The 16,001-nt window shown below is 34.6% G+C and overlaps 2 protein-coding genes and 1 pseudogene across 9 annotated transcripts; all 3 read left to right on the plus strand.

The window, feature by feature from the left end:
• Positions 1-423: 423 nt before the first annotated feature.
• LOC111311814 (uncharacterized) lies at positions 424-3,785 on the plus strand. 4 transcript variants are annotated; one of them, XM_089760290.1, is made up of 5 exons: positions 427-585; positions 1,511-1,714; positions 2,404-2,491; positions 3,329-3,395; positions 3,473-3,785. In XM_089760290.1, the coding sequence occupies exons 2-5, from the start codon at positions 1,606-1,608 to the stop codon at positions 3,524-3,526; spliced, it is 318 nt and encodes a 105-aa protein (XP_089616416.1). In that variant the 5' UTR covers positions 427-585; positions 1,511-1,605; the 3' UTR covers positions 3,527-3,785. The 4 variants fall into 4 exon arrangements, with proteins under 4 accessions (XP_089616413.1, XP_089616409.1, XP_089616416.1 ...); XM_089760287.1 differs by lacking the exons at positions 3,329-3,395; positions 3,473-3,785 and adding an exon at positions 3,037-3,220 and having other exon boundaries at positions 424-585; positions 1,506-1,714; XM_089760283.1 differs by lacking the exons at positions 3,329-3,395; positions 3,473-3,785 and adding an exon at positions 3,037-3,220 and having other exon boundaries at positions 426-585.
• Positions 3,786-3,905: 120 nt separating this feature from the next.
• LOC111311813 (pentatricopeptide repeat-containing protein At2g29760, chloroplastic pseudogene) lies at positions 3,906-7,293 on the plus strand (annotated as a pseudogene). Its single transcript, XR_016341895.1, has one exon. The product of XR_016341895.1 is annotated as a pentatricopeptide repeat-containing protein At2g29760, chloroplastic pseudogene (transcript).
• Positions 7,294-8,698: 1,405 nt separating this feature from the next.
• Positions 8,699-15,480, plus strand: LOC111311815 (phosphoadenosine phosphosulfate (PAPS) reductase family protein). Of its 4 annotated transcripts, none has more exons than XM_022911547.2 (17): positions 8,699-9,209; positions 9,391-9,498; positions 11,248-11,293; positions 11,373-11,530; positions 11,621-11,738; positions 11,883-11,965; positions 12,162-12,221; positions 12,413-12,667; positions 12,901-12,997; positions 13,254-13,304; positions 13,419-13,499; positions 13,679-13,750; positions 14,248-14,310; positions 14,444-14,596; positions 14,769-14,826; positions 14,917-14,969; positions 15,071-15,480. In XM_022911547.2, exons 2-17 carry the CDS (start codon positions 9,398-9,400, stop codon positions 15,146-15,148), a joined length of 1,527 nt encoding a protein of 508 aa, XP_022767282.2. In that variant the 5' UTR covers positions 8,699-9,209; positions 9,391-9,397; the 3' UTR covers positions 15,149-15,480. The 4 variants fall into 4 exon arrangements, with proteins under 4 accessions (XP_022767282.2, XP_022767280.2, XP_089616400.1 ...); XM_022911545.2 differs by having other exon boundaries at positions 9,396-9,498; XM_089760274.1 differs by lacking the exon at positions 14,917-14,969 and having other exon boundaries at positions 8,753-9,209.
• Positions 15,481-16,001: the final 521 nt, after the last annotated feature.

Consider the following 16,001-nt stretch of genomic DNA (forward strand, 5'->3'; position numbering starts at 1 on the left):
GTTTAATTTATAAATAAAAACTCTATTCTCATTTAAATTTACCATTAAATAAATTTATTTGATAAATAAAAATCAGCTCAAGTTTACATTCAATTACTTTTTTCACAGTTTTAATTTTAGGTACATAAAAGCAAATTTTATTTATACTTTATTAATTTTGATTATTTATACAATATACAACTACACATATACATATAATAAATAAGATAAAGTTGATAAAAACAAACGCGCTGGCGGTCCATTTTCCATTTACCCCATTAATTACCATTTTTATCATTTTTACAAGATTTCCTGGTACGTCCCAATTCTATCCAATGCAATCAGATAAGGCCACGTTTCACACTCGTTAGTTACCTGGAGTTGATCCCATGTGAGCGCTATAGATCCCAGGCTATCCTTGTAAAATGGAATCTTCTTTCTTTTATAGTCTTTAGTTATATTTCATCACTAAAAATTCTCGAATCTCCATAGGAGGTCTCTTTTTCTTTGCTTAACATATTCAACAACAAAGAAACCAAAAAAGACCAAAGCCACCAGAGTCTTCTTTCACAGCCCTTACAGTTCAAAGTTGAAACTACTTTCAAGGTAAAGTCTCCTTTTTCCTCATAAAGATGCTTTTTTTTTGCCTTAAAAGCATTGACATTTTGATTTGGGTTTTCGTTTTTCAGCTTAATTTTGTGTTTTTGATGTTTATACCGGTTTCCATCGCTGTTTAAAATTCTGGGTGTTTGTGGGTTTGGCTTTCTATTTGCATAGTGGTAATTTCTTTCTCTTTGAGTGTAGTTGGTTTTTTGCTTGTTCTTGTTATTGTTTAAGTTGGAAGTAAAACTATTATGTAAGGAGGAAACGGAAGTAAAAAAAAGAGTAGAATGAAGTTGTTGTTATGCTGATTAGAACCATTTTGTCAGTGTCTTTTAGGAATTGAATAGGCTTGCATTGAGGTTGTCGGAGTCCAGAAGATTCTGAGAAAATTAATGGTCGTTGCATTGTGTAATTTGTTCCATGTGTTTGAAGGTGCAGAACCAATCAACATTGGAGCTTATATAGGGTGCATGAAGAGCCCCTTTTCCTCTCTTTCTTTATCTCTATGTCTCTTTGCTCTAGATGGTCTTCCTTCACTGAGGTTGTTCCCTGAAAATTTTCTTATACTAGGTTAGGGGAAAAAGGTTTAGGTTTGGGTTATGTGTCACCATGTTGATCATCAATTAGAAATCGTTTTATAGAGTAAGGTATTTGGTCCTTCCCTTCTTTTCTATTTTTGATGCAGCTGTTGTGGAGTGGAAATAGAAGGGTAGTTGTTGCTTAAAAGCTAATATTCCTAACTGTATGGAGCTCTGTTTAACGTGAATGGATATAAGTGTCGGAAAAAAGATGTAACTGGTATGGTTATAAATGTTGGTTAATGGTTATATGCTAGAGATTTTTTCAAATTATCATCATCTGCATGAGCCGTTCTTTTTCCTGCCATCCAAATTACCGATATAATTGGTTTTTCTCTTATGAAGCTCAGGGACTGTGTATATTACAGAGACTTTTCCAATTTCTTCCCCTCAATGTGATCAATGGTTGTAGTTTAGAAGGCAATGGTTGCCCAACCTGAAGCAAATGGAGACCAATGGTAGCATTCACCATTCCCATGAAAATCATCCATCAATGTGTTCAAATAATGCTAACAAAGATCAATCCACTGAGAAGGAGGTTTTTGTCAACCATGGTAAGTTCTTGTTAAAGTGTTAAAGGATATCAATTTTCTCCCTGGAAGCCTGTCATTCTGATTATATCTGTCTTCCTTGTGACTGTTGAATGGTAAAACTGATTTTTTTTAAGATCTTACTAGAACTAAAAGCAAGTAGTTTAGATTTGTGCATACTCAACTCATACTTCATAACTCAATGTGATTTCCTGCACTCATTTTGCAAGAAGCTAGTTTAAGTTTTTAATATTGCTATTACACTGCTAGGCAAGCAATGAATCCATTTATTGTCTTTGTTATAATGTAGTCAGAGGATTGAGAAACTCAAATGTTTATAAGAAGATAGTTTTAGGTTCTGGGCTAGGAAGTCAATGTTTTTTGGTGAGTAAATATAGTTTAATTATGCCTTTTTCTAGTGCCCTTATCTGAATATGAACTTCAGTAACTGAGTGTTTATCAACATATGAGATTGGGTGTGAAGTGGCTATCATTTTACTTACCATCTAGACTTAAGGTTGGAGGGTGTCTGAGGTTCCTTAATAAAGGCGCTACATGCTAAAATTAGATTGTGGTTATGGAGTTATGGGTACTTTCCTTATGCAAATTATTGCTTTTATTGAACTCTAATTATGAGATTACTTTAAATTAATATTTTATTCTATTTTTCACAACTTTAATGTGCAAAAGTTGTGCACAATCTTACTGTGCAGCTGAAATAATTTGGCATGAGATTAGAAGACAGTGGATTGGGGATCAGTCTCAAAAATCAAAAAGAACGCCCCAGGAACCAATAGTGAGGTATACGACTAAAGTTTTTTTCCCTGCTTTGTTAGAATCTTCTAATCTCAAAGTATTGAGTACCATTGTTGAGTTATTGTTCACTAAATTCTCAAAACCTAGCTTTTAGATGATTGAAACTGTAAAAAGACAATTTAATTTTTTTAAACCTTGGCCTCTATATAGTGCATAATCTAGTTTCTGATGCTGCTTTATGTCAGCTTTCAGACATTTGGTTTTCTCTCTTCTCATACTGCTTTGTTGGAATCTCAACTTAAAGTAACGAGTACTATCAGTGATTTTAACTTTTCAGTAATCAATCTTATTAAAATATAGCTTTTAAACTCTTAAGTTGTAAGATGGGCAGTTAATTCTTGAAACCAAGCAAAGTATATCTCTTGGTGCTGCTTTAAGTACCTCTTGGATACACCCCTTCCCCTCGTTATGAACCAAATAGGGTGCATGAAGTTCTTGTATCCACTCAAATATGTCCTACTTGTTGACATTCTTTCAGATGCAATTTGGAAAGCAATATTCTCAGATTCTTTCTGTTTCTTCCTCTACAGGGCAGCCGCATGGTATCCCTTGGTTCTTCGGTTGAATGTTCACCTTCCGTATATTCAGTTTTTTTGCGGTAAACCATGGATACATACAATATCTTATATGCACCTAGAAGGAGGAGGATCTTTTCTTTCTTTTCTCTTTAATAGTTAAGGGCGTAATTGTCACACCTTTTGGAAGTCATTTCATGCATTGGTAACCATCAAAGCGCTTCCCGGAATATAATCATACACCTAACAGTATAGGTATCTAGACGTTTAGTTCCTCATAACTTAATCTCGGAATCTTCTTTTGCAGCTGGACCGCAACTTATGAGGATTTGCTTTGTTCGACTGAACTTTTTCAACAGCCAATCCCATTAGCTGTAAGTGTCTCAGAACATCTTCCTTCAACTTTCAGTTTTGGGCTAATATTGATGTGTCATCTGTCGTGAAAATGCAGGAGATGGTGGATTTTTTAGTTGACATCTGGCATGAGGAAGGCCTCTATGACTAGAAACTTGGGAAATTTATTATTTTAGTTGCACGTTTTTGGTGCAAGATTGATCAAGATGAAGCAAAAGTACACATAGGTTATACAGATTTTCACTGTCTAAACTGATTGAATGATATTACCTTGTTGGATTGTCTTGTTCTTGATTAGATGAACATGAGTCACTAAAATCAATCCCCTGTAGCGTTTAACGACACTTGGGGGACTTTTAGTTCATATATTTGTCTAATCTTCTCGAGTAAGATTATTGCTGTTTTTGCTATTTGCGCTTTGTTTTTTTTTTTTCTTCAAATGTTGTTGTAAAGCAAGAAGCAACCACCTAAAAATAGAATCTTCTTATTTGATTAAAAATATGTGATTAAATAAAACTGAAACTTGAATTTAAGCCAATTTATCCTTTTTTTTTTGCGGGGTGTAGCTTGGGCCTTGGAAGAGGCTGTTAAGGCCTCACAAAAGTGTCCCCCATGAGCATGGGCTAACAACAGCAGTTGAGTAGACTCCCATGAGAGGAATGTTTCTTCCAAACCAAGGTCCCTGGACTAATCGACTGACCACGGCCTGGAAGGGAAGTTTTTTAGATGATTAGCCCTTTCCATACCAACTCGGAAAAAACAACTGAAAGGCATCCAAATGTGAAGAAATATCGATGAAGCAAGACCATAGACGAAAGCGTCCGGGGCTCTTTGTTTTTCCTGGGAATTCAACTTTTGCCTTCACACCAATATGGAAAGAAGCCTTGAGAAATTTCCAACTCGAACATGAAAGCCAGGGCTTCATTATTACATGGGTCATAAACACTTGGGAGGGAAAAAGAAAGTTTCAATTTTGATTGATGATCAAGATTTGTTGCCGGTCATAAAAATTGAGAATTTGGTAGTACTGGTATTTTGGAACAATGAAAAAGCTACCTTTTGAAGTCTCACAACTGTTGCCCTTGTTAGAATCATGTAAAACCATAAAACAAGCATTTCAAGTTCATGCTGAAATAATCCTCCATGGCTTTCACCACCATTTCTTCCCCATCAGCAGACTCATCTCTTTCTTTGCCTTACTGGATTCCAAAGATGGTCTTGATTACTCCCAGATTCTCTTCTGCCAAATTGAACATCCAAATCAGTTCATATATAACACTATGATAAGAGGCTTTTCCCATAGTGAATTCCCCGAAAAAGCACTTGTCTTTTACTCGTCCATGCTCCACCAAGAAAACCGATCTCCAAACAACTTCACTTTCCCATTTTTACTCAATTCTTGTGCAAGATTATCAACCCTTAAACCCGGAATTCAAGTTCACAGTCATATAATAAAAATGGGTTTCGACTCGGATGTTTTTGTTAGGAATGCTTTGATGCATTTTTATTCAGTTTTTAAACGTTTAAAAGATGCCCAGATTGTATTTGAAGGAAGTCTTGTTAGAGACCTTGTTTCTTATAATACTATGATAAATGGGTTTGCTTTGGTCGGCCAACCTGGCCCTGCTCTGCGTCTATTTAGAAAAATGCAAGATTTTGGTATTCAGCCTGATGAGTTCACTTTTGTTGCTTTGTTGTCTGCTTTTTCATCATTGAATGATTCTAGGATTGGAAAACAGATTCATGGTTTTGTTTACAGGAATCTATATTGTATTGACTCTAATGTATTACTTCAGACTGCTATTCTTGATATGTATGCAAAATGTGGGTTGATGGATTTGGCTGAGAGGGTGTTTAGCTCGATGCCAAGTAGCAAAAATACTGCAGCTTGGAGTTCCATGTTATCGGGATATGCTCGACGTGGAGAAACGGAGGCTGCTAGAAGAATGTTTGATCAGATGGACCAACGAGATGTGATTTGTTGGACAGCTATGATTAGTGGTTATTCTCAGTCAGGACAGTACAGTGAAGCATTGGAACTTTTTGTGCAAATGGAAAGTTTGGGAATAAGACCTGATGAAGTGACTATGGCTGCTGTTCTTTCAGCCTGTGCCAGACTTGGAGCTCTTACTTTTGGTAAGAGACTTCATAGCAGGTACATTGAGGGTGAGTTATGCAGCCAAAATATTATTCTTTCAACTGCATTAATAGATATGTATTCAAAATGCGGAAATATAGATTCTGCTCTGGATATGTTTCACAGGATTCCAAAGGATTTAAAGACTGTTTCACTTTTCAATTCCATGATCTCTGGTTTAGCTCAGCATGGGCTTGGTGATTCTGCTTTAGCTGCTTTTAGGGAAATGGAATCGATAGGGCTGATACCAGATAGCGTTACCTTTGTGGCAGTTTTATCTGCTTGCAGCCACAGTGGGCTAATTGAAGAGGGCAAAGAGTTATTTAGATTGATGCCGGATGTCTATGGCATTAAACCACATATGGAACATTATGGTTGCATGGTTGACCTCCTTGGCAGAAATGGTTGCTTGGATGAAGCTTATGATTTAATTCAAAGTATGCCATTTGAGGCCAACTCAGTAATATGGAGAGCTTTATTGGGTGCTTGCAAACTCCTTGGAAATGTTAAGATTGGTGATGTTGCTAGCCAAAAACTTATTGAACTGGAGCCTGATCATGGAGCTCGTTATGTTTTGTTGTCCAACATGCTTGCCAACACAAACCAGTGGGAACAAGCTGGGAGAGTGAGGAAGGTGATGGAGTATAGAGGCATCCAGAAGCCTCCTGGGTGGAGCTATATCGAGTTGCAGGGAACTCTTCATCGGTTTATGGCTAGTGACAAGTCTCACTTGCAAGACAAAGGGATTGAATCCATGCTCCAGGATATGGCAATGCGTCTTAAATATGCTGGGTATGTTCCCAATACAGAACAAGTAGTGTTTGATATAGATGAAGAAGAGAAGGAAACTGTTGTCTCTTATCACAGTGAGAAATTGGCATTGGCATTTGGGTTAATCCACTCCGGCAGTGGAGAAACTATAAGAATAATGAAGAATCTTCGTGTTTGTGGAGACTGTCACTCGGCCTTTAAGCTTCTGTCTGAAATTTACTGTCAAGAAATCATTGTTAGGGATGCCATCAGATTCCACCATTTTAAGAGCGGATCTTGCTCTTGTAAGGGTTTTTGGTGATTAGAAATAGCAGAATGTGGTTTCTTACAGATTCTATTTTGGTACGGATGGTATAAATCCTATCTGTTATTGATAACTGTGTGAGTGAAATTGAGGGTGAAGGTATCTCACACGAGGTAATCTGATTGGTTAACGTGAAATGCCCTATTTTTTATGCGACACTGAATTGTGACACATTGCTCTCTGCTTTGCTTTCAAGATGAGAATGGTAGTTTGACAACAAGTCTTAATTAGAGGATTGAGATTTTAGACGGAGTTGCACTTGTGGATGCAATGGCTATCTGGTAACTTTGCAGCTTGCAGCTAGGATTGAGATTGATTCAACATATCTTGTTCGAGAGTGATCCAGTGGATGTTATTCATGAATTGAACTGTCTTCTGAGTTTATCCAACTAATCTTTTGGTTGAGATTGGACAGCCAATTTCAGGTTTTATTTGCTGCATTTTTAGCCATGTCCTGACCTCATGCAACTTGGTTGCTCATTGTCTTGCGAAATATGTTCTTCTAAACTGGAGTTTTATAGAATGGAGAAAAGCTGTCCTTGATTCATTTCTGATCCCGTATTGGAGGATTCATGTTAGCACATATGTTTTTCTTTAAAAAAAAAAAAAATCTGGTGTATACATTAGGCAAGAGCCAAGAGGATGAACACCATCTAATCCAGTGGAACTGCTTGGACCAAGTTAAATGTGATTCTTTTGGTAGCCAGATGTGAATTTTTCTCAATCATCATGTTATTCTAAGAAAATTAGACAAATCTTTCTCGGATTGCTAGTACATCTTTGTATGCTAATTTTGTAGGAATACTAATAGCTATGGTCAATCACAAATACAATGTACTTAATCCTAACATTTCAACTGTCTTACCTCAAAAAAAAAAAAAAAAATTCAACTGTCTTACACGTTTTCATGTGTTTCAGCAAAAGCATGTATATGCATGAACAGTGGACATATGCTCAGCAGTCAGCACAAATTTATGGAATCAAGTAACCTTTTTCTTTTCCTCTTCTTATGGGTTGTAGTTCTCTCATTGGACAAAGTACTCCCAATTCCCAACGGATTGGGTTAACATCACATGCGGCCATATTCCATGTCTCGTTCTTATCTTAAAATAAATCTTATTCTTGTCATTGTTCTTTCAGGATTTTGTCTACGATTTTTTTCCATATTTTCATAGGATCACAATGGAAAAGCATAAAGGAAGAAAAAGGAAAGTACGGTTGAAATTTGGTATGGAAGAAGGGCTGAAGGATTGACTAGTCAAAGTCAACGGAAAATTTGAAGGTTGAACTCTGAATTGTCTCAGCCTCCATTTCCCTTGAAGTTTCTTGATGTGGAGGCTAAGAACAAAACAACAATCAAGACCAGAGAAAACAAAACATTTGTTGGAAAAAATGGAAAATCTCGCTTTTATTGTTAGAAATAGATAAAATATTCAGCTTGAAATTCAAAGACTATTTCCTGTCTATCAAGGAAAGCATTCTAGAACATTTTAAGACGAGATAAGTGATTGTAACAAGATATAGTAGTATCTGACAAAGATTTTGAAATTCCTTCAAAAATTACCATATCTTTGTCAAAAAAAAAAAAAAGTTACAATCATTATTCATGAATTTATAATTTTTCTTAGAGAAGGCTATTACTATCTTGAAAAAAGTAAAAGAGCTAAAAATTTTATAATCTTTGATATTTATAGATATGATAAATTTTTAGATTTTATTAACATAGATAAGAGGGTCATTACTTGTTTCTTAAGATGTGTTGAAATTTTTTTAAATTAATATAATAAAAAATTGCACTAACAATTTTTTAATATCATATTAGACTCATCAAAGATATTATATTATTTTATAAAATCATTTGATTCTTTCAATTTAAATCAATCAAGTAAAATTTTATAAAATTTAAAAATTTTATCAATAATTTTAAAAAAATCAAACTCTTATGTTATTTTCTTAGACTTGTACTTTTTATTTTCAAATTTAAAATATTACTATTAATAGGTTATAGAAAAAGATTGTTTAGGTATAAAAGCAATGCCTAAGTTGTATTTTTGGCCAGTGATTAGTAAGTTTGTTAGACACGTTTTGGTGACGATGTAAGAAGTTGTCACTTTCCTGATTCAATGAAAGCATATTATTCTGTGGCAAACTCATTATTCCATAAACTTTTGGGGCCATAATTTATAACAGTCAAAACTTTATTCTTTTAATTATCACAATTCGCAAGCCAAAAGCACAATCTCCAAATTCAGTTTTTTTTTCTGTCAGATCAAATTCAGTTTCAACGATTTTGTTTTTCTTGTTAAAATTAGTTTTTTTTTTCTTTTTTTGCATTTTATTATTTTTTTAATAATATTCAAACAAAGACATAGAAACTTGAAAACCCTTCTTAGATAAACAACTTGTGGCGTCCAAAAGAATCCCATCCTTTTTATTGTCTTTATATTTGATATATTTGCTTCTTCAACAAAAACCAAAATATCTTTTAATTTTGTTTTTCGTTTTTTATTCTAACAAATACCCATTGAAGAAAAGGCACAAGGAAGAGGAAAGGAGGATTCTTCATTTGGTTTTAGAGCTTTCTTTAGCTTTGAAGTCTAAAGAAAGCCATTTCCTTAAAAGGTAAAATTTTTTATTTTAAAGAATTCATACCAAAAAAGGCAAAATTTTTTGGCAATCTGGTGAATATCCATTTTGCTTAATTTGCCAATGATTAATTTTTATAAACCCCATTTGCTTAAAAAAATTGTTCTTCCTTTTTTTTTTTTTTTTTTTTTATGAAATGAGATCTTTGATGTGGCAGTGAAGATATGGAGATCGATAAATCAATCAGAGAAAGTGATGATAGGAGGCTTAAGACCAAATACAACAACGCCATCTATGTTATTAAAAGAGCTCTTGCTCTTTATTCGTGAGTTCTTCATTTCTTTCTTTCTTTCTTTCTTTTTTTTTTTTTAATTTTTTTCCCTGCTTCTGGGGTTTGCTTGATTCTTTGTAAAGTCTATAGCTTTGTCATTCATGGAATTTTCTGTGAACTGGGTTCTGAGTGTTGTAACGCAAAGGGATTTGATTGACTCCTCCATTTGGTTGTCTATAGAAATTCAGGAAACAAGGGACAGTAAATTGTTTAATGTTGAATTTTATTTGTTTTTATTTTCTGGAGGAAAAACTTGGTGACCTTGTTTAAACCCTAGAATCTGGAGGTTCTTTTGGTGCTCTGGTCTCAGATAGTGAAAACTTAATGAATCATATTTTTTGTCCCGCATTTTCCAGCAAACAAATGTTTGAAATTACAATCAATGTATATCTTTGTCCTGTGCCAGTAGAAGTTATCTGCTTTTGGATGTTTGCAATAGCTGCATGCGTTTAACTCTTCAATCCAAAATGTTTGACTTGTTAGTTTTGGCATTTAGGAATGTGTTTAATGTTAAACCCTGGAAGATTTTATTCATTTTAGCTCTATATTAGGAAATGTTTTAATTGTGAGTTGTCGTAGTGCAATATAGCCTAGGAGAACACATTTTTTATTTTATTCGTTTTAGCTTTATATTAGGAAATGTTTGAATTGTGAGTTGTCGTGATGCAATATAGCATAGGAGAACACATTTTTGATTTGATGCATAAAGGACAGATGAAAAGATTCAGATGCGGATGCTTGAAATTATTTTGGTTAGTCTTGATCAGATCTGAATGAATGGTGGTTTGACATGTTGCTTGTTAATGCATTCTAGTTATTGATATTTGTCTGGTTTGTTGCTGTACTCCTAAGATGCTTTTAGTGCAGTTGCTGCAAGTATTAGTGTTGTGAGAATTGCAAATGAGATATGAAGATAATTTCTTTTTCTTTTTTTACTGCCTTTTGAGTTTGCACGTGTGGAGGGAGGGTGTTTTTGTGTTTTTGTAAAATTCTTTTTGTGTGTATAAGCATGCCTGCAAGCTGAGGGAAAGTGGTGGTGGCGGGTAGGGCATGGTAGGACTGGTATAACTTGCTTAGTTATGTGGAGTTTCTGGCCATCTTTGGTATAAGGAAAGCACTAACATATTAATTTTTCCTCTGCTAAATATTTTTCTGACACATTTTTGTAAAGTTTGAACGGTAGATACAAATAAGTGGCCAGTTCATTGGTAATCAATTCATATGCAAAAAAAGAAATATAAGAATAATATAATGATATCAATGCAATGAAAATTTCTGAAATACTGACTGGTTCATTGGCTGCCATTTTTTTAGTATTCTATCTTACTTTGGTTATGTGGAAGGAATAATATGATTAAACTTTGGGAGTTATTTAAAAATTTAAACAAGTTTAGGCTTGTCTCAATTGTGCCAGTGAAAATTTTCTAACGTGTTATTGGAAATCTTGAATGGTGTTTGCAACACAGAATATAGTTTATGCTGAAATTTTCTGTGTAGTTTTAATCATGCCAAATTGGAAGACAACAATAAACTCTATGTACTTTAAATGCCTAGCTAAGGTGGTTGGCAAGTGGTTGTCATGGAGGTTATAGGTTTGAGCAATAGTGCTTGCCTATTTTACCAGAAAAATGTATATCATATACTTAATGGACTTGCAAAGTAATATTAATTAAGTCTTATTTGTTTGTTAACTAGTAAATATGCTGATGCTTGTAAGTTCCAAAAAATTTTTTTCCTCTGCAGTATTGAAGAGGTTGCTTTCAGCTTCAATGGAGGAAAGGATTCTACTGTAAGTGAAACATGCATTTTTCTTAAGTAATCCATCTGTTTTTTTGTGTTAATAGTGACAGTGACCTCTGATGTTATAGGTTTTGCTGCACCTTCTTAGGGCTGGCTATTTTCTGCATAGAGCAGAACAAAGCTGTTGTAATGGGGTTTTGACAGATTTTCCAATTCGAACAATATATTTTGAGAGCACTTCTGTTTTCCCGGAAATAAATACATTTACCTATGATACAGCAAAGACGTGAGAAAAGCTTTTCTTCAATATTATCACTCTATACTACAGTATGTTTCACAGGTTCTTACGCATAGCTATGTTTTTTTCTATAAGCAGTTATGGCTTGCAAATGGATATTATCCGCACAGATTTCAAGTCTGGTTTAGAGGCTTTGCTGAAGGCTAAACCAATCAGAGCAATATTTCTTGGTGTAAGAATTGGTGATCCAACCGCGGTAATATTTCATCATACGATTATATCTGAGCTACATCTTTTCCCATTCATTTTCTATTACTCCATCTGGTAAAATTCTATACTTTAATTCTATATGTTGAAAAAAGCTTATACTTGACATATATATGGTTTTAAAATCTTACAGGTAGGCCAAGAGCAGTTTTCCCCTAGTTCACCAGGATGGCCGCCTTTCATGAGAGTAAATCCAATCTTGGATTGGTCATACAGGTCTCTCAATAAATTATCCTCTTTATTGTTAAATGAAAAAAAAAAAACTCACGGGACCTAAAAGAGAGGGGAAAATGGAGAAATGTTGCTCAGACTATATTGCTATTACTTTTTCTATGCTGATGGGCGAGTAATGTTGTGATGTTACTGCACTTTGCATGGTTTTGGTCTGAGATAAATTTTGGCTTTTTGGCAGAGATGTGTGGGCTTTCCTCTTAACTTGCAAGGTTCAATACTGCAGTCTTTATGATCAGGGGTAATGATTCTTCTATTTTGTGTGAAATATTAGCTCTATTGCTCTTGTTTTTTTCAGCTATGTTTTTAAGTTTTACCGGTTTGACCTTAGTTGCAAACATATAAGATGTGTACATATAACTTATAATTAGTTCCCTATTAATTTGTTACTATCAAACTATTCTCTATTTGATTTTCATCTATGTTTCACAGTTATACTTCGATTGGAAGCATATATGATACGGTGCCAAATGCCTTGCTTTCTATCAGCAACACCACCAGCAAAGAAAAATTTAAACCTGCATATTTGCTTTCTGATGGAAGACTAGAGAGGGCTGGGAGAGTTAAAAAAAAATCTCCTTTAGATGGCACTCATTTTCCTGCTGTCAACAATGGCTTAGACAGTGTCGATTCACATAGAAACAGGATGTTTACTGCCTCAGTAATTGGTGTGGGGGATGAGATTCTGTAAGTCCTTCTTAGTCTTCATTTTTTTCTTTTAAGAGGGGTGGTTTGGGTAGGGGGTTTGAATCAGTGTTAGTAAACAGGGAAAGGAACTATAACTGCCAGATATAAAAATTTAACAAATGGGTGACTGCAAAGTATAGATGCTTCCCCTTCTTGTCCCCTCTATCAACCTTTTTCTTCTTCTCTATGTACTGCTATTGCTGAAATCCTATGGTGTCTGTTACATAGCTCAGGTTTGGCACTGTTGAGGATCAGTTGGGGCCTTCAATGTGCAGAAAGCTCCATTCCATTGGTTGGTTGACATCACAAACTGCTGTTGTCAGGAATGATGTGAGTTTACAATCTCTATTCTTCCCCTTAATTAAAACTCATTTTGTGTGTCTTTGCTTATTTAATGAACTAGTATGTTGTACCCTATACATATAGGGTAGGCCTCTCAATTCATAATCTACATTGGACATTGAAATCTAATTATAAGCTTTATGTTCAGTTAGGAAATTTTTGTGAAGCATTGTGGAAACTGTACAGTCTTCATCTATTGAGCGTGTCTTACAATTCTATCTTTTTTTACTTTTCTTTAAATCAGATAGATTCTGTGGCTGAAGAGGTTGAACGATGTAAATCTACCAGTGACATGGTAAACTTTTGACAGTTCTTTGAAGAGCCATCTAGTGTTTGTTTGTGGTGATGACATCAAACAAATAAGGATTGTTGATTTTTAAGATGGTCTATGCTTTTCATGTCCATGTAGGTATTTTTGTATGGAGGTGTGGGCCCATTGCATTCTGATGTTACTTTAGCTGGTGTGGCAAAGGCATTCGGGGTTCGCCTGGTGCGTGGTTTTATTTGAAGTAAATGTTTTAGATTGACAGATTGTGTGTCATAGAGCTTAGCAATCTATTTCATCAGTTTCTGAATTTTGCCTAAAATCTGCTTTCTTGACGATTGAAACCATATGGTTTATTTACGAGAAATATCGTTTAAATTTTGTAAGCCACCCTGTTTCTGTAGGCTCCTGATGAAGAGTTTGAGGAATTTCTAAGGCATCTTATTGGTGATCACTGCACTGGCGATAGAAATGAGGTAAAGACTATGAAGATTGATTTACACCCTAAATATTGCTAGATTTCATTGCATATGCATTTATATCTAAGGATGAGATTTCAATATCCAGCAGACAGAATATCTTGTCGCCACTATAGAGCTTGACTCTGCTATTGAGAGATTATTTTGTGGTTGACTGAAACCAATTCGTTTTGAGGTTCTTGGTCTACTGGCTTAGAAAGACATGTAAGGTGGGAGTTCAAACCCCACCATCCCCATTCCTTATCCCCTATCCGGTGGACCAAAAAAAAAAAAAAATTCTGCCTGTTCAAATGGGAAATTTAATCACCCATGGACATCTACTTTTCTAGATTAGCGCTTTCATATAAGGAAATACAGTTTGAGAAGGAAAGCTTGAATTTTACCATAGTTCTGCCGTAATCTGCTTTTAGTGATTACTTTGCACATTTATTTCATTATTTGTGTTGGTTTTTTGTATCCTAAATGTGATCTCATCATTGGGTTTTCTTCTCCAGATGGCTCAATTACCTGAAGGCATCACTGAACTATTGCATCACGAAAAGCTGCCTGTGCCTCTGGTAGGTGTAGAACCTCACATGAAAAATATATGACAGCAATTATTGCTTCTTGGCCATGTTGACTGTCATATATTTTATATGGTAGATGAAATGTTAACTTGAATCATTAATTATCTAATGATCCTTTGTGTAGATCAAATGTCATAATGTAATCATACTTTCTGCAACAAATGCTACTGAGCTGGACAAGCTGTGGGATTGTCTGATTGAATTAACAAGATCTGATGACTGCTTGGTGACAATGGAACCATACTCATCAAAGCGCTTGATAACAAATCTAACTGATGTATGTCTTACAATCTCTTGCTGTTGTTGATAATTTTGCTTTTTAAGTTACAGTGTGCTTTCCTTTTAGAGTTGATTTATAATCCAATGCTTTGGTTTTATTTTTTTAATATGATTTCTTTTTAAAATCATTAATCTTTTGCTTTTAACATCATTTGTTTGGCAAATCGCAGGTAGAAACTGCTCAACCCCTTTCAAAACTTTGTCTTGAATTTCCAGACCTTTACATTGGTAAGGGTATTCACAATCATTTATTTTCTGGAAAATATGATATTTTCTTCTATCTTTTGCTAAGTGTTACTCTTTTTGTGCGACATCAAGGTTGTTTCCGCAAATCTAGACAAGGGCCTCTAGTAATTAGCTTTGAAGGCAAGGTACAGGAGAATATCACGAGGATATCAAGCATTTCTCATTAAATTACATACTGGTGTTGTACTCCCTTCCATACGTTAATACTTTACTAATTTGGTTACAGGACCCAGCTAGAATTCAAGCAGCTGTAGAAGCTTTGTGCAAGAAGTTCCATCCAGGGGCATTCTCTGAAGTCAACTAGATAAATCTGCTAATCATTCAAGCTTTGCTCGGCAAGCTTCAAAATCCAAGAAGCTTCCGCAAGTTCCAGTTTCCAGAGTATATGCGGTGGAAACGTGCATTTGGATAGTTGCAACTGAGAAGGGAGAAGGAAAGTTAGAAGGGGAAGATCACATAAAGATAGATGCTCCATAAATTGTCTGGTGAAAACCGAAGTGACAGTTAAGGACTTAAACAATTTGTATTTGTTCTTTAGCCAAGATCAATGAATCCGACAGCTCTATTCTCAACGATCAAGGGTGTTTCAGCGAAGAGCAAAGTGAACACTCTTTTTGAATGATTCTTTTGTTTGAATCGCCAGTCTTTCTTATTCGAGTGATGTCTTCCATTGCTTGCTTGGTTTATTTGCATTTAAAATTTCTTCCACTCTGAACTTCGTATCCGGTGTTTTGCATAAACCAAGCAGGAGCTGATAGATAGTCAGTCATTGGCATTGATTAAAGATATCGTAAAAAGATATTATTTGAAAAATTATATTTATTATATTATTTCGATCAAATTCAGAAAAATAATATATTAATTAAAATTTTCATTCCTTAAAAAGGTTGGCATTTCCTTTTTCAAACTCGAAAGTCTCAGACCTCACTTTTGTGTTTATTTTTTTTTAAATGAAGGAAAGATTTTCAAAATGAAATTATTTTTATAAAATTTTATTTTTAAATTTTTTTCCTTTTTCCTTTTTTTTTGTTTTTTTAAAAATTATTTTAAAATTATGACATATGTCATGAGATAAGATAAATAACAAAATATACCCTATATATTATAATGTGATTGGATCAGGGGCACATTATCGTCTTTAGTTAACAGCATTTTTC

Source organism: Durio zibethinus, chromosome 1, assembly GCF_047325235.1.
Source record: "Durio zibethinus cultivar Kanyao isolate XHJ-2024 chromosome 1, ASM4732523v1, whole genome shotgun sequence".
NCBI classification, from domain to species: Eukaryota; Viridiplantae; Streptophyta; class Magnoliopsida; order Malvales; family Malvaceae; genus Durio; species Durio zibethinus.